Genomic DNA, 23,601 nt, shown 5'->3' with positions numbered 1-23,601 from the left:
CTAGTCACTTTTGAAAATCTTGGCCATGCTAATTGAAGAGCACTACCACTGCTGAGCAGGCGGATAGATAATATGGGGTTCCTACATATAATACCAACTGTTCATTTCAAGCCAAAGCCATAGGAAGGCATTTTATTCATCGATAAAAAACCGGGAGATCAGCCCTAAAATAACAGTATTTTGTTGGTCTTAAGTTTAGAAACTAAGATTTTATTTGTTTTGCCTTCCCCTTCACCTTCTCTGCACCTCCCCCCACCCCGACAAGTTCCAAAGACACTGCCTTTTAAGACCAACTTAGTTATTAAACTTTTAACCTTTTCTCCTAAATGTAACTGTACAACTGCCTGTCTTTGATTTTACAATTTTAGTTTATTATTATATGAAATTATGTGCTTGTGATTTAACACCACATTATCCGCAGGAAAACTTATCAACTGTAACAAAGAGACAAACCTGACAAAAATCTTACTGTGAAGAGGAAAAATAGGAAGACTCAAGGATTCTTTAGCATTTAAAAAAAAACACGTTAATTTCTCTCCCCCACCCCAAGCACCCACACTGAGTCCAAAGCTCCCCCAGTTCAGCTGTAGTCAGAGTACTCTGGCAGTCCAAGCAGTATTATAAAATGTACTATACAGTGGGTGGCTTTATAAGTCCTAACTGACCAAAAAATCACAAGTCAAAACATGTAGCACTGCATGCAAGAGCTGGTTTTAATTAGAATTCTCAGTGTGGGATGGAACAGCTTGATTACCTCCAGGGAACATGGAACTGGAAATGTGCCAGCAACAACAGGCTGACTAGTCTGGAATGTAACAAATGACAAACGCTTCTATAATGGACACAGACTAATGATGTAGGGACTGACTCTTCCCTTCTCATTGGTCGTGAATCGTATCTTACTCCACAGACATCCCCACTGGCTTCAGCAGGACGGCTCACCAAGTGGGGGTATTATTAAATGTGAGTAAATGGGGAGCAAAGTCTGGGCTTTAAACATGCTCTAGTTGAGTAGGTGCTAGTGAGTTGGAGATGAAGTGGGAAATGTCAAATTTAAAGCATATTTCTACTCTGAAAACGATGTAACCTGCTTACTCATCGGGGCTACAATTTAGGAAAGCTCTTAAGTGCTGTCCTGAATAGGGATGCTTTCCTTGGGTGAACTCAGCCCTGTCAAAGGGATGAATGCAAGCCTTATGAGCAAAGGCTGAAGGAACTGGGCATGTTTAGTTTGGAAAAGAAGAGATTAAGGAGGGATATGATAGGGTCTTCAAATACTTTTAAGCCTGACATAAAAAGATGGAGAAAAGATGTTCTCTCTTGCCCCAGAGAGCAGGACTAGAGGCAATGGGTTCAAACCACAGCAGAGCAGGTTTAGATTAAGTCTCAGGAAAAACTTCCTAACTGTAAGAACAGTAGGACAATGGAACAGACTGCCTAGGGAGGTTGTGGAAGCTCCTTCACTGGAGATTTTCAAAAGGAGGGTGGATAACCATCTTAGATGGTTTAGACACAACAAATCCTGCATCTTGGCGGGGGTTAGACTAGAGGACCCTTGTGGTCCCGTCTAACCCTGTGATTCTATGTCTCTTTACTTCAGTGACAAAAATAAAAGTTTACTACTTTTTACTCCTGTTAGCCCTGCAGTTAACAGAGTGAGTGGGTTTCTATTCCTTCTGGTGAATCAGCCGAAGCAGTCACTAAGCTCCAATTACAGATCCAAATAATTACACCTGTCCAGACTCTGACAGCAATGGTTGTTGGCACCAGTATCATAAGAAGTGCAATCCATAATCAGCGGAGTTGCACAGTTCTCATCCAGGGCATTATTTGGTCTGCTGAATCTTTATCACTAGAGGTGACATTCAATTTATTAGCAATAGTAGTAATCGGTGACCTTTGTGCAAAAGCTCTTGGAGTCTAGAAAACAGGGGTAGAGATCTTGCAAGATTTTCCATTACTTCTTCCTTCAGGTCAAGCTGGAGGTATGACAAAAATAAGCCTGTTGTATTACTGGGGAGGAGTGAGAGCCTGAACAGAATAGCCTCCATGTTAACACATTTCTGCAGTTGTGATGAGAAAGCAGATAAGATTTAAAAAAGTGATAAAGAAGATGTGCAACCTCCACAAAATCTTTGAGGCGATGCCTTTATTCCTTTTGTGGAAATCATTATTTACAATTTGGGGCTTTGAATGCCATATCTGATGCAATCTGATCAGATCCAAATTATCTCTTGAAAGGGAGAAAATATTGTCTAGTAATTTAGAGCAGGAGACAGCCAGCATTCCTTGGTTTTATCCCAGGCTGCACTATGGTTTTGCTCTTTCACTTGGGCAAGTCATGTAACTGATCCATGCCCTAATTCCCATTTGTGAAATGGAGATAATACTTATCTACCTCTGAGACATCTATAATTGTACTTTGAGATCCTTGGATGAAAGATAATATATGAAAGTGCAAATTAACACCGCTGTCTGACATCCGCAGATGAAAGTAGCTATGGAAGTGCCGCCGCTGCTGCTAAATGGAAATGAAAAGCAACAGGTAAGAGAAAATTTTCCTGAGTATGCTGTGGATTTCTTTGCCAACAGCCTCCACTCCTAAATGCTCATTCAACACAGGAATAATAATATCTAGGTCTTATTACTGTCACACCTCTGAAGTAGATGAGTGTTGTCCTCAAGGTCACACAGCAACACCAAGGTAAAGCCTGGGACAAAACCAAGTAAAGCTGCTCTATTCCTAGACAATACTTTTTTACCATTTAAGAGACATTTTGGACCTGATCCTCAGATGGTATAAGCTGGCAAAGCTCTAGAATCTGGCCCATTTTCTCCTAAAATAATAGGATTTTTGCTGTTATAGAACACTCATTTAGACAATATCAGCTCTCCCCTCTCACTTTGGCCTTCCAGACAGCCAATGAATGTTTTATGAAGAAAGGAGGTGGGTGTTGAGCTATTGGTTATAACAAAACCTAGATCAATTTCTCTTTGCTTGCCATCTGGTTTTGGTTTTTTTTTGTTTTTTTTTTTGTTACAAGGAAAAGCTAAGTGAATTTTTTTAATTGCCTAAACTGTGAAGTGATATATACCCAGTTATTGATCTCTTTTAACTGACCCTTGTTAATCATTTATTGAGTTTTAAAACAGAAGCTCCAGCACTATTGATTTGACTCAAAAGGCTGTTCATAAGCCTTAGGCAAACAGCTATGGTTGTTCCAAACAGAAGATATTTTATATGTCATTTTTATTGACCTAGATGAAGACACGTAAATATCAATGGTTAGTTATGAGTGGCTGTACTGGCAAGGGATCGTTTGGGAAGAAAGGACTTACAGAAAACAAGAATATAGATCCAACTGCTGTCAGGAAGAAGAAATTAATATAATTCATCATGCAGTAATGGCTATGGCTCAGGACGATTGAGCATGAGGAAAGGTGGATGTGCTGGCTACATTTATCCCCTCATGGAAAAACCAGCATGACTATATTATCTCTATTCAATGAAGAGACACTGTGCATATCAAATAACCCCTGCGAAAATCCTCCCTGAGGCCTCGATTCCACAAGCAGCTCGGAGCCCACCTTTGCACCTGTATGGAGCCCCACTGACTTCTACATGTATCAGGTCAGTGCAATTGCCTTCAGCTGGTGCAGGGTCCACACTGAGTAGCTTGCAAGACTGGTGCCTTAGATTACAAGCTCTTTAGTCAGGCACTGAGGCTACCTCTGATGTCTGGAGTGCATAGCCCAGCAGGGCCCTGATAGATACTACTGTAATATAAATATTTAGACTCCTGATTGGTTTTGCGTGCCCCCAATCTGAGGTGAGGGACACAGAGTTAAAGAGAACAGTCAGTAACACTGCTTGGTTCTAGTCAGCTAAGAGGTTTGATTGTTATTTATGTTGTGGTAGTGCCTATGAGCCCACATCATGGCCCAAAACCCCCATTGTACTAGGCATTGTACACAGCTCGAGCGAAAAAAGGCAATCCCTGCCCCCAAAGAACTAAGTGTAAGATAACAGGTGGGGATGTAGAAAGATAGGGAAGCATGAAGAAACAAAGGCAGTGGTCTCAGCAAACCACCAGCCCAAAAGAGGCTCCTCCTTTTTGAAGGATTTGTCCCTTCAAAGCACAACTGTGGTTTTAGGTGATAACTTCTAAACTGGGAGGCAGAGGATGAAATCTTTTTAAAAAGAGCTTGTGTTTCATTTTCTGGGCAAGTGAGGCATCCAGTAATCATAGGTCTTAAAAATACAGTTAAGGATAGCTTGCTGGGTCTTTGGCTAGTGTAGGTCCCTGGCCTCTCCCAAATGACTCCATTCCTCTTTAAATTCCTTGTAATGGTTAATTACCTGGTTTCGAATCTGATATCACATCAATTCATATCAGCTCCCTCTCCCTGGAGCCTTTTAGGGTACAGCACGCACTAGAGCACAATCTTTTCTTTTTGGCTTAAAGTATGGTGGAGCAGAATTATCCCCAGCAAAATACTGTCACAGGTTTGGACACATACATTTTACATCCTTTGAAAGAGTTACAGAAACTGACCCAATGTTCTAAATTAGGAAAAAACCGCTCTGTAATATGGAATTACAGTGTCCATTTTAAACAAAGCAGGTATCCAAAAGAAGAAGTGACAACTGGAGTTAGAAGGACACTCTTTTGAAACACACATTAGCCTGGGCACATAGATTGAGGAGGCAATTCTTTGTTAACCTTTGTTAGCCCAGTCGTGGGGAAGAGCTAAAGGAAATGTATGCTGTACATTTAATACAGATGCTATGATGAAAAGCCAAAATGCTCATTTACCTTTTGCATCTCAAAACAGGATTTGTTTCACTGACAATCGTATTAAGATATAAGCACAAAACCAGGAGTAATTCCTTTCATTAATTTCAATGTTACCTATGGAAATCAGAATAAAATTATATTTTAGCAGCGTTGACACAAAAATAATGAGATGGTTAGTGCTGCAAAAATTAAAACCTTATTTCATAAATAGTTAATGTGATTAGAATCTATTTCCCAAGCCTGCAACTAACTGAGTATCCCACAAGGATACTAGACCCAAAACAGACCCACAGATTTACTGAGACTGTAGTTTACATATATGTGGAGCCCTACAATAGTCCTGGGTGATAAAGTTAAGCAGGTTGGTGCCAAGAAATTTTTGCAGACAAAATATGACCTACAAAGCGGACTGTGAATTAAAGGCCAGCTAACAGTATTTTATTAAGTACACTTGACCTAACAGAATCATTTACTTACACCTGCAGTGTTTTGTGTGTACCATAAAAAAGTGAGGTAGGATTCCAATTCACACTATTATAATTTATTAGTCTAGGATTGGATTCACTTTTTTTAAAAATAGTTCTGAAATTCAGCACATTCTTTATACTCTAATAAAAGTTCATCTGAGTACTGAGCTGCACGACTAATCGTTTATCAAGGGCTGAGTACATAAAGATTCTCCTTAAATGTAAATACGTTTTGTCCTAGACTAAGATGCAGAGATTTTGAGCTGCATCTTGTTTTTCTACAGTGGCTGAGCGGGAATTTTGTATGTATTCAAGTTTCTTGCCACTCTGTACTCTCATTTTCTCCTTTAAAAATTGAATCTACTCACACCATTTTCACTCATCTGCAAGCTGCTCATTGAAATGAAATCCAGGATTAGTAGAAGGAAGTGGCTTACGGACATGTCCTCCATAGTTTCCTTTACAGCAGCAGCTTAGCCCTTTGGATGGGCAGTAGGACACTATCTCATATGGCCCCCTATACCATACTATTGGAGTCTCACACTCTTTAATGTATTTATCCTTACCACCCCTCTGAGGAAAGGAAATGCATTATCTCCCTTTACAGGTACGGAACTGAAACACAATCAGGAGAGCTAGGCTCAACTCCTGACTAACAAGAACTTTGACAAGCAACCTGACAGTTACCTAATCTGTCTCTGCCTTGGTTTCCCAGGTGTATAGGATACTTCAATTCTCCCAGTCTATAGGTCTTTAGATTTTAAATTCATCAGGGCAGTGACTATCTCCTACCAAATTATGTACAGAACCTTGCCTAAGAAACGTTAGGGGCTCTAGGGAAGTGATTGCTACACTGGCCAGGGAAACTCCCGAGAACAGTGCTTGTTAAGAATGCTAGTGTCTAGTTTGTGTACATACTGCCAACCATGCCAAATACCCCCATACAAAACCACTTTGACTCATCAAAGCTTGGAGACTGTTTATTGCACCATCAGTCCCTGTCTACAAAGGCCAAGGCCTAACAGGATTTATGTTTAAATATAGTCCACAAAAGCCTGTTGAGATAGTATTGTGCACCTGCTCTTGCTCAACCCCTTTAAAGGATTGCAATGAATAGGGGGGCAGGGCAGAGCGAGGGTTACCGAAAATGTTTTCTGGCCTGGCTGGCAAAATGGCTAAAGCCAATCCTGTACCCCACCGTAAGCACACAACTAAACGATCCTTGTGTAAGAAGAGGTAGAATCAAGGCAGGAGGAAAGGCATACACTCTGGGGGGATAGCCACATCAACTACAGTCAACAAGCCAAAGACTGGAGGCCACGGCTGAGGTTCCTAGGTTTACATTAAATGTTGCTACTTCTTTACTAGCTGTGTTCTGCTCCCTTTGAAATTAATGGGAGTTGAGTGAGGCTAAGACTGAGCTTTTAAAAATCCCACCAGAAAACATCTTGTGCCTGGACCAAACAAGAGAGCAGCCCTCCAAAGATTTACTTTTTTGGCAGCAAGATGCCATCACACCGCTGTTCAGCAGTGTCAGCAAGAGTACTGGGGAGGTAGATTCTAAACTGGGATGCAAAAAGATAAGTCACACTATAAAGCTGTGAGAATATGTTCCTATACCACATATGTCTCACTCTCTCCTTCCCCATCTTATAGGGACCTCATTTAGAGAGACGAATTTAGAAGCCAGTGGCAAACTGCACAGCTTGGTGAGTCAACACATACACAAGCAATTGTTCTGGCCCCAGTGAAAAGTTTTCTTCCTCCTGTTTAAGCATACCTACCTCACAGAAAGCAATCTGTGAATGGAGGGCTACCAAAGGTAAAATGAAGAGGCTTTCATGTTTCTTGGGCAGACATATGTATGGACTGAGAGACGACTGAACTCTGAGGAGCAAACCAAGTTCTATAGGTCAGAGAGCCTGTATCCATGGACTATTTAGTGCTTTGAGGTTTAGAAGTACTACACAGATGCTAAATAGCAACCCACCATTTTACGACTTTAGTTTCTGTAACAGGCAAAAAGGACAAAGGTCTTCTGACTCAAATGGCAATACTCTGCTTTCCCATTTGCTCTCACTACACATATGGACCTCCATTGGCATCAACTCTGGTCTCTGGCATCCAAAAAGCAACTGAGTAGTAAAGCAAGCATGTTAAGAGACTATTGTTTTAGTAGTTTACCTCCATACCCGTAAAAGAAGAGGCAAGATGTCAGACATTAAATAGCTTTAAAGTGAACCGTAGGAGAGAAATACCACCTCTAAACCAGCAAATTTGAAGAGACAAATGAGGGGGGGGAACCACAGATCTACAGCCTTTTTGTGCCAATTTTTAATTAGGAACACAGATTAGAAATTAGACATAGAACCTGCTATGTGCATAAACCTCCATGAAAATTAAAATGGTCTGTGTGACACGTATTATTTAGAGATAGACTGAGTCTCAGAGTTAAAATATACCAGATATATGTACCCTATATATAATCAAACCAGATATATAATCTTAGGCCATGACAAAATTTCCATATATTTGTTGACTAGCAGAAATGCAAGGCTCTGTGCTTAATGAATTAAGATAACTGGAGTGAAATTGGTATCTGTGTGGCATTTAATTCTCAGTAACAATCAATGGAAATTAAATATTAATTTGCGTGTCTGAAGTGGAAAAGCATGCAAAAGGTGGGATAGGAAAGCAGGGAACAGCAGTAAGTTTTCTATAGTTCTATTGACAGTGCAAATTACAGTAAGCAAACAGAACGCTGACAAAAATCTATACGTTTTTCTTTTTCCTTGGCCCCAACGACTAATTGCATAAAACAGATTAAGGTATTTAATCATCACTTGACTGAGGTTGGAGTGAAGAATGTTAAATAGTCAAACCCACATCAATTTTTCAACAAGCTATGCGTTTCATTTCTTGTTTTACATTGTGTTAAGCTATTTTCTGAAGTTTTCTGCAGCGTAACATTGAAAATACTTGATCATCCCTTTATCAGCAAGCTGTGTTATTTTACACCTTACAGGACTTTCAGGTCCTCACTCTCCCTGCTAGTATTCCCTTACACACATTCTAAATTACAAAAAAAGCAAATCTGTAGATCTTAAAGGACAACAGGATGAAGAAAGTTAATAAGCTATTACACCAGAAAGATGCTCTAGCAGTTATGGGACTAAAGTCTCACTCACGCAGTCAATGCAAGTTTTTCTTCAAGTTAGGACCAAGTACGTACTTGGGAGCTGACCCTGTGTCTTCCATTCACCTTGTGGAGCACAGAGGTGAATGCCTGGTGGGATTAGATCTGATATGCTTTGCTTTTGTTTTATTGATAAAAATTCCCATGGGCTGGAGAAAAAAATTCCAGTTGAAAACTACATTTGTGATAATATTCCATTCCTTTCTAAGAGTATGGTCTGATGTCACAAGTAACATGTTTTATTACTTAAAAAGCATTGTGTTAACATCTAAAAAATATGACAAATACAAACATGTTACTTTAATTCCTTTTCATTTGGAAATTGTTGCAATTCAAAACACTACTATGGCTAAAGAAAAGGGTACACTGATATTTTTAGCACTAGGCAGTACAAGTTACATGTACACACACGTTGCTTTGAGCAATACCATCTTTTCAGATGTTCAATAGATTTCCTAATAAATCCGGTAACTATAATACTGGTAACCCCCAATTTCTTAATAAATAAGTGATTGAGTAATACCCTAATTATAAAAAAGCCTTTATTAACATACAAATGAAGTACTATGCCAGTATTACATGGAAGTCAGAACCACTTCAGGCACAGTTAAGAATGAGCATGGAGGGAGCTATATGGTTGCAGCTGTTGTCCACCCTCCCCTCTGGTGCCTAGGTCTTTTTAAAAAGTGTTTTATATTTAGTAGCTAAATAAATACTATAATAAAAGTGAAGTACATGGCTGGTAAAGGAAAAGCTTGTGGATCAGCAATGTCCATAAAGGTTTCCACGTTGGAGTTCTGTTTTCTACATTTGCTGCAAGGAAGCAACCTCACATGTGCAACATGCACACTGTTAAAAAGAATAAATATTCTTGAATTTCATCACATTCTAGCAACATAATGGAAGGCAGATGAGTCAGATTAACTTCTCTGAAAGTAGCAGTGAACATAACAGCTTGTGCAAATCGCCTACCCTAATTGCATTTCAAGTCAGGACAGTCAAAAGAGGAACGTGCCAAAACTTCCTTTCCCATTTCGTTTGAACTGATTGCCCACAATAGAAACAAACATTTCCTGAGACATTAAGTTGTCATCAGCCTCTGTGATTCCCAGTTCACTCAGCCTTTTCTTGTGCATCTGGCTCTTCTTTACAGAGGTAGCAACAAGTTCATTTGCAATTTCATAATTGCCTGCAGTTTGTTCAGAAATCTCAGCTCTCTCATGGAGCTCCAATTCACCTGTTGCACATTCATGTAGCTCTTCATGTCCCAAATCTTCTACATTGTCTGTCCCACCGTTTGACTGGATAGTCTGTATTTTTCCTAAATCCGAAAACAGTGATGAGGTTATTACAGACTGTGCAGATGCCTGGAGGAGCTGAACTAATTAAAGTGTCAGATTCGGAATACTTTGAAATTTAGGAGTTTTCTTTAAGTCTTATTAAACAATGAAAATATTCCCCATATTGCAATAACTTTCAAGTATTACATAGTTCAGCTACATCAGCTCTTGCCAATAAGAGCTAATTCTTCCAATGCAAACACAAAGGTACAGTACATATAGCACAAAGAATAAAGTCAGGTGGCAACTGAGATATCCAATGACAATCCAGCATGAAGAGTTAAAATGCAAGAAGAAGTTTTCAAGGTGATTGCCACTGGAAACAGCAAAGTGGCAATGAATATTTTATGAAAAGTTCAGAGAAAAAATTCATCAGCTTCCTCCTACCACCCCTTTGGGATGCAATTTTAATGATAGCCCCATATATTCCAAGTATACGAGTGTGATGCTTAAGAAAGAATCTGGAGACTTAAATAAATTACTCAGACAGTCAAGTATTTGAGAGAGACACAGCTGAGTGGGGATAAGATATTGCAACTGAGAACTTAGTATCTTTCTTTGAAATAAGACATGGAAAGTACAGTTGTCAAGTGATATTTATGGTGGGGATAACTACACTGGGAGGAATAAGCTAGATCCAACAAGTCTCATTTCTGCTGCATGGTGGAACAGGAGAGCAGAGAATTAATATGGGTAGGAAAGGGTCGTGGGAGGAATATGCCCCCTTTCTCCCTGACAACATGCCATTTTGTGTGTGTGACCAAGTAATTAGTCCCAGTCCTGCAGGATCTGCATAGTGGAGCAGACAGGTCTAGTAGGCAAGAATCAACTGGAAAGCTCCTTTTCCTCACTGAATAGCTACACACCATTTAAGATGGACTCAGACACACTAAACGAGAGGCTGGGTCAGAGGGGAGACAAATGGAAAGCCTCAAGGACAGCTAGCATGGAACAGAGATTAAAACTCCTTTTATTGCAGAAAGTGTCATTTTAAATGGTTAAGTAGTCAGGATGTGCTGAAAGACCATCATGCTAGCTGCCCGATACGGGCTTCCAGTGCCCAGAATAAGTTTTTACAAATGCTTTGATATCATTGGATAAAAAAGTGAAATTGAAGTACAAGTAATTACACACATGCAGCCTGCAGCTACTCCTAAACATTCCTTTGCAGTAGCTGTGATCTGGGGAATCTCAGTCCTCTGATAATTATAGGAAAGTCAGACCTAGACATATTTTTTTCTCCTTATTATAAAGTTTAAGACTTTCTTTCTGCCAAGTTATATGATGTGCATTTTCTAAATATTTTACAGAAACCGTAGATTCACCACTACATTTAGACTCCTATTAAGTCACTAGAGTTAAAAAAATACCTTCTGAATTTTTGACAGCAATGTCTTTTACATCAGAGGAAACGGTAGATTTAACCAGGACGACTCCATACCCGTCATTATTATGGATCACATTGTTCACCATGGTGATCTTGGGAATGTCATAATGCTCATCTAAGAAATCCTATAGCAGAAGGCAAATGAAAAAAAGATTTACGTAACCAAATCTCAGAAAGGGAATTTCAACCCACTAGAATGTCTTCTCTAAAACGAAGATAATACAAAATAACTTCATCTATTTGTATATTTAAGGGACATAATTAAATATAGTCACCATTTTCCTTGTTGCAGCCATGAACTAGGACTATTTTGCTATAATAGACAAAAATTTAAATCCACTGCTTTCAGTGTTATCATACCTTGTCTTTCAAACAAGTTAAAATAAAAAAGTAGCGACATCATGAGATAACTAACTAGAACAGCTACTGGTAGGTACCAATCTGAATAGGTATGATCTTGATAACTGATCAGAGCACGTTCCATCTGGAACTCACTTTTATGAGGATTCCCTCCTTGCAGTGGTGTATGCCATTGCCCAGCAGGCTACATGTGCTACCTGGGTATATTTCCACACCAGCACCCTGTAAATTAAAGAGACATATCACAAATGAGTCAGCAAGTTCCCAGTGTAACCCATTACCCCAAAGTGGATCTTTGTCTCTACCTAGTGGCTACATGGTAAGAGTCTTCTATTTCTTCCTGTTCTTGGGCTTAGTAAACTAAGTCAGGTAGGAGATGCTCATGGTTCAATCCCCACTGGCAATGCTGCTACCACATCACAAAAGTTCTGCTGGGATGAGATTGCACGACACATGCACAGAGATGTATTTTCTCTTTAATACACCACACCCAGTCCTAGGAAATCCAGTGATTTTTTTGTGATGTAATGAAGTGTTAGATTTTGATCATCTCCTTGTAAGAATCAATAGGTAACATGTTCAAAAACAGGCAGTTCAGCTGGAGAAAGAATATCAGTTTAACGAGAGACAAGACTATTTAAGGGGCACAAAACAGGCTCATTTTAAGAACAGCCTTATCCCATGAATCAGCTCCACGAATGCACCTGGGGTTATTTCATAACTGACTCTTGGTTATGGTTTGATTTTCAGTTTCACATGCAAGTCAATATGAGTCTCCCCCCGTAGAGACATACTACATAAGAGGTTAAGAGAATTTTCTGACTGATTTCTTAAACACCAATTATATTTAGCCATCTAATGGAAAATACCAGTGGTTTTCTAAAGGATCAAGGAACTCATCCACTTTCCTGATTATGATTCCCGATTTGCCCGCAGGGAGCTTCATTTTATTCAAGATGGAGTTTTGTTTCAAAAAAATATTTAAAAGTTAGTTCACACCTTGGCACCATACAGATCAGAGTTCTTCATTAATAGCTCTGCTGATGTCCGCACAGTAACACCTGTAGTTTCACACTGTAGCACACAGTTCTCCAGTGTGGTTTTCCCATGGTGAACACCTGCAATCAAAGACATCCAGTGTCGACATTAGAGATCATTCTAAAAGAGACAGTATAATGGATGATCTATAACAAGAGGAATTTTCTGTTCATCAGGCCAGACAGATACTGTAATGAGAACATATTAGAATAATATCTGTTAAGGAAACATTTTGTCAGTCTGATTTCAGTGGAGCCCAAGCTGGACACTACCATTCAGGCTTTTTAACGAGTATGCTCTCAAAAGTATTTATTTTCTGGGTAACAAACCAATGAAAGTTAAGTGGAAACAATTTCCATACACATTCAAAGACACACTGTTGCGGTGCAGCTACTTTCCAGCACATCAGCAGCATAATCTGAGTCCAAAACCAGGGAGGATGAAGGCAATGTATGAATGATCCTCCAGGAGCAGATACTGTATTCAATGAAAAGGCTCTTTTACTATATATATATATTATATACACATACATATACACATACATATACACACACACACATATATATACATATACATACACATACACACACACACACACACACCCTGCTGCTTGTTTCCACTGTGGAAAGGTGTACAGCCAAAGCAAATGGGGCACAGCTAGGACAATGCAGATTCTCAGTTGTGTTTTCAGCCCTTGCCCCACGGCCAATGCAGCCCAACTAAAAGTCTGTAGTCATCCGGCTGCTCAGTCAGGGGACATGGGGACCAGGACCAACCCCACACAGAGCTGCAGCAGGATCAGAAATGTGCAAATCACCTTTAAAGTTAACAGTCTTGAGTCTGACACTGGATAGTAACAGTCTGTCCGGCGCACATATTACTGTGATTGGGACCACAAGCATGTTTGATGTATACCTAGCCTGCAAGATCAACTGTCCTCTTGACATACTTCAGAAAGTCTGAAATAAGAAAGTGGCCAAGTATATGCTGGCGATGGCCAACCCGTGGCTCGTGAGCCACATGTGACTCTCTTATTGTTAAAGTGTGGCTCGCGGAGCCCCCCTCCCCCCATTTTCCACCTACCAGACTGGGGGGTGGGGGAGAGAGCTCAGAACTTCTGCCTTGCAGCAGAGTGATGGGATAGGGGGTTCTGCTCAGTGGGGGCGGGGGAGAGGGGTCTCGGGGCTTCAACAGGAGCGGAGCTGAAGCCCCAAGCCCTGGCAGGTGCGCCCTGGCTCTTGAACTTCTGAAGATTGTCGTATGTGGCTCAGAGGGTCAGTAAGTTTGGCCACCCCGGTACATGCGCACACATAGCCCTAGACCTGCTACATGACCCAAATGATCAAACAAGCAAAAATATGGTAAAGTTTTGCCTTTACACCTTAGTGGACAATTTTCAGGTTTCGACTTTCAGAAGATTAAAGCAAATTTAAATAGAATTAGAACTAACCAACCTAAATTTAAAGGTAACAATGCAATAAAGTCGTAAGTGTTTTGGTCTACAGGGGGCTTAGAGCCAAAGGGTTCATTGTCTGCATAACTGTTGCCAAATAACTCCAAGTATGTGTGATAATGATAATGGGATGGTCACTGTGAATATTTACAAATGGACCAATACTTGGCAACAACAGGTATCTGATAGAGATTTATAAATTTGGCTTGGGCACACTCTCAGTCCAAAGGAAGAGCTCCCAATATTACTGCCCACAGCTGACGGAACTAGACACCTGCTGGAAAAATTGTGGTGAAAATACAGAAAGTTATTTCTTCCCATCCTGTAGCGGCTTTAATATCCAGCTCTGCAACAAAGGAGGACTGGCCCCTCTCTTATTTCTTCATGTGTTACCACCCCTTAAAGCGTTCACCTGCTGCCACCCAAGCAGAGTTTAGTCAACAAACGCTTTCATACATTTGCAGCATGGGCCCGTGGAGAACTGTGCCATACCCTAAACTGATTTTGTTCAATGCTAACTTAGAAAAGAGGACAACTGTCTAGCTTTGCTGACTCTCTCTCATTAATTACATGGTTTTTACAAGAGAAAATAATTCAGAGTAATGCATTGACTTGGCTTAATCCCACAAAGAAAATCAGGGATGCATGTAACACAGCAAAACAGGATAACTAGAAGATCTTTTGCAATACAAATAAATATCATATATCTGAGACCAAAGCAATTACACACACGGATGTTCTCACATGCCAGCGTACATGTTGTAACCCAGTGGATGTGATCTGGATTACACTGATTTTTGTAACTAAATCAGTTCAGTAACACTGATGCAAAAACCTAATGTAGATTCACTTGAACTAATCCAAATTGTGCTTATACCAGTTTCTTAATTTCATAAATTACTGAATTAAGCTAAAATCAATTTAAATTTGCCTACAATAGTGGTTTGCACAGGTATAACTAAAAACAAATAGTTACACCAGTGCAAGTTTTCTAATATAATCCAGGCCCTTTGTTGCAAAGGAACATTAGAGTTTGGGGTTTTTTTGTGTTTGTTTTTTTCTTTTTAAATGACAGCAGTAACCTCTCCATATCAACCTTGATTCCCTTTCTTTGTGAAGATGTTTTTCCTAAGTTGATAAAATATGAAATACCTACATGAAGGTGCTAAGCACTTTAAAGTGATATTTATTTCAATCCATGTCTATTTAGTGAAGTGTTAATTAGCATCTTCCCCAAAGGCAGATGGGCAGGACCCAATAAGTTTATCTTCAGATGGAACTAATTTTTCCTTAGATGATCAAAAGAATAGTCTGAGTGATACTCTATTCCAAGAACCGATGAAAATAACAGCCTGTAAAGTAGCACGGTTTTGCTTACAAAATGCAGATTCTCAACTGAAGGGTTTACAGCATGAGAAAAATCTTATTAACCTGAGACCAGGGCAAGCAGCAGTGCTTTCTGGGGAAGCAACGGGATCGGGTTCTTGATTGCTGGACAAGGACAACAGGAGACGTCAAGTGACATGAGGCACAATAGCACAAAGCTGCCAGTCAGAGGGTAGGGAACAAAAGGGAAAGAGACTGCTTAGAGCTACAGAACTGAGCTGCCAGCACGAAGAGTGGGGAATGGGCTTACTGGATAGCTACATAAATATTGTTTGAGGAAAGGGACAAAAGAAGTATCCTGCTGAGCAGGCTTATGGCTGAGCCTCAGTTCGAATGTGCTGTCAGCAAGCGGAGGGGTTGGTGGTGACTAAGGAGAGGAAAGGTTGGTTCAGCAATAGTCAGGTATTTCCAAGGCAGTTCTCTCTGCCAGTAAGGTGAGCAGGTTTCATTCGCCAGCCAAACTGGAGTAGGCTATGTAGCAATTTTTAGAGGCAGGTAGACTTCGCAGATAAATTTCCTCTAAACTGCTCGGCCGCACCCCTGCCCGCCGGCCCCAGCATGGACCTGCCCTGGACTTGCAGCACACAGCCAGGGAGAGGAGCCCCTCCCATGGCCCCGCCCCACTGGTGATGCTGGGCAGAAGAGCCCCTCCCTTAGCCCGGCCCAGGCCCAGGCCCAGGCCCGCCGGAGCTTCCAGGGAGAAGCGCCTCTCCTCTGGCCCCGAGCTCCTGAGGCGAGAGAGGTCTGAGGGGGGTCCTCTCTCCCCACCACAGCCCCCGGGTAGCCTGCACCCTAAACCTATCATCCCCGGCCCCACCCCAGAGCCCACACCTTCTGCACTGAAACCTTCTTCCCCAGCCCTGAGCAAACACTGCCGAGCAGAAAGGACAGTTTGATTAGATTACTGTTTTTTAAGAATGAGAATAAAGCTTGACAATTTAAGATGGCAGTCAGATAGTTCAAAGGCTGGGAGTTATTAAATTCCAAGTTCTTAATAATCTAGGTAAAGAAATCTTGAAGCTCTGATGTTTATACCAATAGGATCCCTTTTCTGTGTACTTTTGCAGGTTAGTAAGAGTGTAATATTGAATGCAAATTTACAGATTAGCAAAGCTTTAATTCCACCAGTAATTACGAAAGCATAAAAATGGACAAATGCTTTCTTACTTACTTAAGATCCCCTCTACTGCATCATGCTGAACCAGCTTCAAACTGGAGATTCTTATATTCGCCCCTGTACAGTCAAAAAAGTGGTCTCCTTTGCCCCTCTTTTCTATCACAACATCATCTGGCAGGCCATACCCTGAAAGGAAGGGAAAAAAAAATCTTACTGTTACTGTGATTCACTGGTGGACACAGATGCCCAGTGCACATCACAAGATATCAAAATTAGAGTTAAAAGGACTGTAACTTGAGTTCTGTCATGCTAGCAGGTTTACGTTTTCCACACATCACTCAGACCACCCGCAATGCTCCCTGCTACATCGGAAGGTTAGTCTCCCAAATGGCTGCTTCACTCAAACCACTACTGCCTCACTGCAACGGTTTTGAGGCGGAGGGCTACACAAAAACAACAAATTTTATCCATTGCACTACTGACTTCGGAATTTAAATGAGGTGGGTCAAAACCCTTGACTGCTGCAGTTTCCAGGAGAATTCAACTAAAACCACAAACTTTAAAGCAGATGACAATACTGATTCACTAAACCATCCACTGATGTATCAACATGTAAAGCCTTTGTTACTTGTATAGTAAAAATATAAAGCATAGTGAAAGAGTTTGCACTAAATTTTAAAGTCAGATATAAACTAATTAGGTCTCAGCACCTCAGAGGGTAGATGAGAAATATAGAATCACTTTCCCCACCACTGATGTACAGACCCTTCTGAGATGCCAGCTGATTCACAGTGCATGGCAAGAATACACAATTTGGGACAGGAAATGAATACTGTATCCAGCTGAAACATATAACACTACAGAAACTGAAAGGAGAATTATTACCCAAATGCAAGGATATCATGGTTAACATGCCTAGAAGTGGCTTAGAGATCTCTAATGACCAGTCAGGGCCTGCCCCCAAAACAGCATGTCTAACAGCAAGAAAAGGCTTGGGTAGAAGGTGGGCAACTCCTACTGCTAAACTTTCCCCCAACACAAGCCCATATACAGAGATTAGTCATCCTGACACTTGCTCATTCAAAGAGTACTCCCTATTAAAATAAACTTACTTACATGCTTTGTTCCGTAAAGCAGAATGGCTATTTCTAGTCTATGACTCTAATAGGCTGGCTGCTTCACCCCTTGTATGACCATTTTCTCAAAGACAGGACAACATCTGTCATAAATACCACCCACCAGAATTTCAGAATACTATCCTCACTGATAAATCAAGCAATTTATGGAGGCCCTTAATCATGCAGATGTATTGCATATGGGCACGTATATCGATATAAATCAAACATATACAAGAGAGAAAGAAAATTATAGTCATAAAACAAAAAGGCAAGAAAATATAATAGGGAACAGCAGGAAATTAAACTCCCAGACTTTTTTCCATTAACAAGGTTTGACAAGATAAAGATAAACAATGCAGCTGAGCAGCCCACAATGATGTATAGGTTATTCTATAAAACTGGATTCCTAAAGTTGTTTGGTAAAGTGTTAACAGGTGTACATACCTGTAGCTCAGGCATTACTAGGAGAGATACAAGGATGCAATGTATCCTAGACAAGGCAGAAGCATTTAATTTTAAAGCCATTCTCAAAAGCACAGAAAGATTTGTTGATAAGATACCATAAATGTGTATACATTGCCTATTTGGTTCTGCAAAATAAACACAGAGATCTGAACCCATAGCCAGTGACTTCCTTCTCTATATGGTATAGCATCACCATTCACACTGCTAATTTGTGCACTACACTTCCCAACAAATATTTGAATGCAACAAGCTATTAGGCCTTGACTTGTCCCTTACTTCAGTAAGGTTACACACAACCTGTGCTGTACAAACAATCTTCAGAATACCCTTCTCAAGTAGACTAATAACCCCTATTTTATAGACGGGGGAAATGAAGCACAGAAGTGAAGTGGTTTGCAAAGGGCACACAACTGGCAGAGACAAGAATAGAATTCAGGTCTTTGTAGCCACCAGCCTAGTCCACTAGACCGAATTTCCACTTATTGACAAAAGCTATAAATATAAAATGCAGAATATTTATAGCATATGATCAAGGATCATACTATGTTAAATCACATGAACCAAGTACATTTTGCAGTGCTTTCTCCTGGCAATGAAGAAGGAAAACTAGCTTCCTTGATGATTCACAAAAGAACACACTAAATTGGGGATAAATGTATTCTTCCGAAGTCCTGTCGTGGCCCATTTGCTGCTGTAGCACACACATCCTCCATGGGCAGAGACAGCACACATACCACTCAGTATGTTTGAAGCCGACTCCTGGCTCTAGCAGCAGGGCCTCTGAAGGAATGTCAAGGCATTTAAGGAAAAAGAAAAGTTAAACTCCCAGGCAACAGATCCCTCCTGAAGTTAAGTCCCTTTACACACCTCAGTTTACTTTAAGAAAATGGACCAGTTAACATTAGTTTCAGGCTCTTCCACGCTTACAAGAACCTTCTACCTTATCTTAAATCTTAACTGAATCAAATTGTACCAGAGAATCTCTATGGATAGAAATTCCATGCTTGCACAATAGCAGCACAGAAGTGGAAATATATTATCAACCCCCTGACGAGGATGATTACTGTGATTGTGAAATACTCAGCGAGATTAGAGAGGCTACAAAGGCAGAAAACGCAATAATGGGGACTTCAGCTATCCTCATATTGACTGGATACATATCACCTCAGGAAGGGATGCAAAGATAGACACCATAAATGATTGCTTCTTGGAGCAGCTTGTACTGATACCCACGAGGGAAGGACAATTCTTGATCTAGTCCTAAGTGGAGCACAGGATCTGATCCAAGAGGTGAATATAGCTGAACTACTTGGCAACAGCAACTAAAATAGAGTTTAATTTAACACCTTGGGCTGGGGTGGGGGAGGGTGGAATACCAAAGAAACCTACCGCCTTAGCATTTAACTTTGAAAAGGAGAACTGCACAAAAAAGAAGCTAGTTAAACAGAAATTAAAAGGAAAAATCACAAAGGTGAAATGCCTGCAAAATGCATGGAGTCTATTTTAAATAGTCTAGTTTAGAGAGGCCCAAACTAAATGTATACCTCAAATTTAAAGGGGAAAAAAAAAGTAAGAGAATGCAATAAATGCCATAATGGCTAAACAGCAGAGTAAAAGAGGTAGTTAGAAGCAAAAAGGCATTCTTTAAAAATTGGAAGTCAAATCCTAGCAAGAAAAATAGAAAGGAGATAAACTCTGGCAACTGTAAACGTTTATGGTAGTCCAATAAAGAATTTGAAGAGCAACTAACTAAAGATAAAAACAACAGCAAAAAAAATTAAGTACATCTGAAGCAATAAGTCTACCAAACAGTGGAGCCACTGAACAATCAAGGTACTAAAAAAGCATTCATGGAAGACAAGGCCGTTGCAGAGAAACTAAATGAATTATTTGCATCAGTCTTCACTGCACAACAGATGTGGGGGAGATACCCACACCCAACCTATTCTTTTTACGTGACAAATCTGAGGAACCATCCCAGACTGAGGTGTAGAGGAGGGTTTGGAACAAATTGATGGATTCAACAGCACGAAGTCACCAGGACCAGATGGTGTTCACCCAAGAGTTCTGAAGGAACTCAAATATGAAACTGCAGAACAACTAACTGTGGTATGTAACCCATCGCTTAAATCAGCCTCTGTACGAGAAGGGTAGCTAATGTAATTCCAATTTTTAAAAAAGGCTGCAGAAGCCATCCTGGCGATTACAGGACAGGGAGCCTAACTTCAGTACCAGGCAAATTGTCTGAAACTATAGTTAACAGAACAGACAAAAACACGATATGTTGGGGAAGAGTCAACATGGGAAATCATGCCTTGCCAATCTACTAGAATTTTTTGAAGGTGTCAAGAAGCATGTGAACAAGGGTGATCTAGTGTACTTGGACTTTCAGAAAGCCTTTGACAAGGTCCCTCACCAAAGGCTCCTGAGCAAAGTAAGGAGTCATGGGATAAGAGGGAAGGTCTTCTCATGGATCAGTAACTGGTTACAAGGTAGGGAACAAAGGATAGGAATAAATTATCAGTTTTCACAACGGAGAGAGAGGTAAATAGCAGGGTCCCTCAAGGTGACAAAAATAGTAAGGTAACAAAATTTGCAGAGGATACTAAGTTACTCAAGACAGTTAAGTCCCAAGCAGACAGCAAAGAGTTACAAAGGGATCTCACTAAACTGGGTGACAGGGCAACAAAATGGCAGTTGAAATTCAATTTTGATAAGTGCAAATTAATGCACATTGGAAAAAATAATCACAGCTCTACATACAAAATGATAGTGTCTGAATTAGCTGTTACCATTCAAGAAAAGATCTTGGAGACACTGCAGAAAGTTCTTTGAAAACATTTGCTCAATATGTGGCAGCAGTCAAAGCTAACAGAACATTAAGAACTATTAGGAAAGGAAGAGATAAAACAGAATATCAAACATCTGTGATATGCCCACACCTTGAATACTGTGTGCAATTCTGGTCACCCCAATCTCAAAAATATATATATATTAGAATTGGAAAAGATGCAGAGAAGAGCAACAAAAATGATTAAGGGTATGGAACAGCTTTCATATGAGAAGAGATTAAAAAAATAAGGATTCTTCAGCTCAGATGAGAGACAACAAAGGGGGGAGGGAGGGGACTTAGGAGTCTATAAAATCACGAATGATATAGAGAAAGCGAATAAGGAATTGTTATTTACCCCTTCACATAACACAAGAACTAGTGGTCACCCTATGAAGTTAACAGGCAGCAGGTTTAAAACAAACGAAAGCAGGTGGATATAAATCAATACTTTCTTTTTAAATCTAAAATATCAGATTTTTTTTATTTAAATTTGATTTTATTTTATTTAAATAAGTTTTTTCTTTAAAAAAATCGTTTAAAAGGAAATTTGAATTTACTACACAATACGTTAATCAAAATTATAATTTCTTGAAACATTTAAATAAAAAATAAATGAGATGAATATATGAGCCTCTAATAAAAAAACTGAGTTAAAGGCTGCTTTTCTAAATACAGAAAGAATAGAGGGCAAACATCTAACTTTTGAGGTCAAGCTTTATAAATATGACAATACATCATGTACTACATTAAGGGCTTGTTTTGCTTAATAAAAAATAAATGTTATATGCTATTGTGTGTTTAATTTAATTCCAGTTACCATCCTATTGCAGTTGACACAAATCATGAACAAAAAGTTAATTATCTAATAAATAAGCAATATCATTCACCATTCAACCTAGTAAAAATGTACAATTACTAAGAATCTGAAAATATTAAGCTATACAATTGTTTAAATAAATGTAAATAGTTATAGTGTACCACCCTAGGTAGCAAAGATGTACCAAATCTAGTGTAAAGGCTCTAATTAGCTGTAAATCAATGTTTATATTAACCAATAAGAAGACACCTGTCTTTAGAAAGTAACTGAAGTACAAATGGAAAAGTTGATTAAAATCAATTATTTAAATTGAGGCTTTCCACTTTGATTTAAATCGCTGATTTAAATCAATCCACCCTGAAAGAAAATACTACTTCGCACAATGCGTGATCAACATGTGGAACTCGTTGCTATGGGTTGTTGAGAAGGCCAAAAGTGTTACTGAATTAGATATGTTTATGGAGGACGTCCACCAATTGCTATTAGCCAAGATGTTCAGGGATGCATTGCCATGATCCTAAACTAGAGCCCTGCAGCAGGACTGGGATCCTGCAGGACCCACTGCCATAATAGCGGGACCAGGTAAAATGCACTATGTTGCGGGTGGAATTGGATGGGCAAAAAAAACCAGACTGCTGTAATTTGTAGGAAAAAACTTTTTTTAAATAAAAGTTTAAATACTTCAATTTAAGTGAGGGATAGCAAGATTTAATATCTATTATAACAGGAGTTAAAGTATTTTTTTATGTGGTTTAAGGTATGCTTTATTAACCAGCCTTTTTTTTTTTTAAATAGCCTGGGGGGAATCTGTCTCCCTTGCAGGACCTAAGTCTTTGTGGGTGGGAGGTGGTATTGTGCAAGAAACAATGTGGGAATGGGTGGGAGTGGGTATTGTGGTGTGGAACAGGAGTGGGATTAAAGAACTAGTTCTGCACAGGGTTCTACCCTAAACCTCCAACTGCCAGAAGCTAGGACTGGACTCACTCAAAGTTGTCCTACTCTGTTCATTCCCTTTGAAGCACCAGGCACAGACCATTGTCAGAAGATTGGGTATTGGGCTAGATGGACCACTGCTCTGACCCCATCTAACTGTTCTTATGTACCTTCAAGTTCAATTGAGTCAGCAATGCAGAACATGCCATCTACAACGTAACGGCCAGGACAGATGATGACAGTGTCTCCTTCATAGCAGGCACTGACAGCTGTCAGTGGATCACTGTGGAACTGTAAAGGAGAGATAAACACTTAATCAGCTTCAGAAAATGTAAGAGAATGGCTTGAGTTTATGCCAACAGAATTCCCTTTTAATCTGAATGTTGCTACTTAATCAAAATGCTACCGGTTCTGCTTAAAGGAAACCCATTTTAGTGGCATCTATAGAATACAATTAATACTTTGTGTTCATATCGTGCTTTGCATGCAAGGATCTCCATGTACTTTTACGAACAGCGAATCAGCCTTAAGACATGCCTGAAAGAAGCATAATTCCATGTACAAATGGGAAACTGAGGCAGGTAAAAATTAGTGCCATGTTTTAAAGAGCCTAAATGCAAACCCCAATTTTCCTGTAAATGCAGTGTTGGAAGTTCTGCCCTAAGTGATTTACCCTATGTCAGTGGTTTCTCAAGCAGAGGTATGTGTATGCCTGGGGATACTCAGAGGTCTTCCAGGAGGTACATCAATTCATCTAGATATTTGCCTACTTTTACAACAGGCTACATAAAAAGCCCTAGCAAAGTCAGTACAAACTAAAATTTCATACAATGACTTGTTGATACTGCTATATATACACACACATATACGTACATACATACATACACACACA

At 39.8% G+C, this 23,601-nt stretch overlaps 1 protein-coding gene across 1 annotated transcript in view; it reads right to left on the bottom strand.

Moving 5' to 3' along the window:
- Positions 1–9,071: 9,071 nt before the first annotated feature.
- The window catches only part of SHCBP1 (SHC binding and spindle associated 1), a 29,309-nt gene continuing 14,779 nt past the window's right edge, over positions 9,072–23,601 (bottom strand). Inside the window, exons 8-13 of the mRNA XM_074968682.1 lie at positions 22,880–23,000; positions 16,598–16,729; positions 12,549–12,667; positions 11,685–11,771; positions 11,173–11,314; positions 9,072–9,783 (exon numbers count right to left, since the gene is read on the bottom strand). Of these exons, the coding sequence (XP_074824783.1) occupies positions 9,461–9,783; positions 11,173–11,314; positions 11,685–11,771; positions 12,549–12,667; positions 16,598–16,729; positions 22,880–23,000 (924 nt within the window). The 3' untranslated portion in view covers positions 9,072–9,460. The remainder of the gene's footprint in view (positions 9,784–11,172; positions 11,315–11,684; positions 11,772–12,548; positions 12,668–16,597; positions 16,730–22,879; positions 23,001–23,601) is intronic.

Source organism: Natator depressus, chromosome 12, assembly GCF_965152275.1.
Source record: "Natator depressus isolate rNatDep1 chromosome 12, rNatDep2.hap1, whole genome shotgun sequence".
NCBI lineage: Eukaryota > Metazoa > Chordata > Testudines > Cheloniidae > Natator > Natator depressus.
Note: the sequence above shows the minus strand (reverse complement) of the source record. Positions and strands in the feature narration are given on the sequence as shown.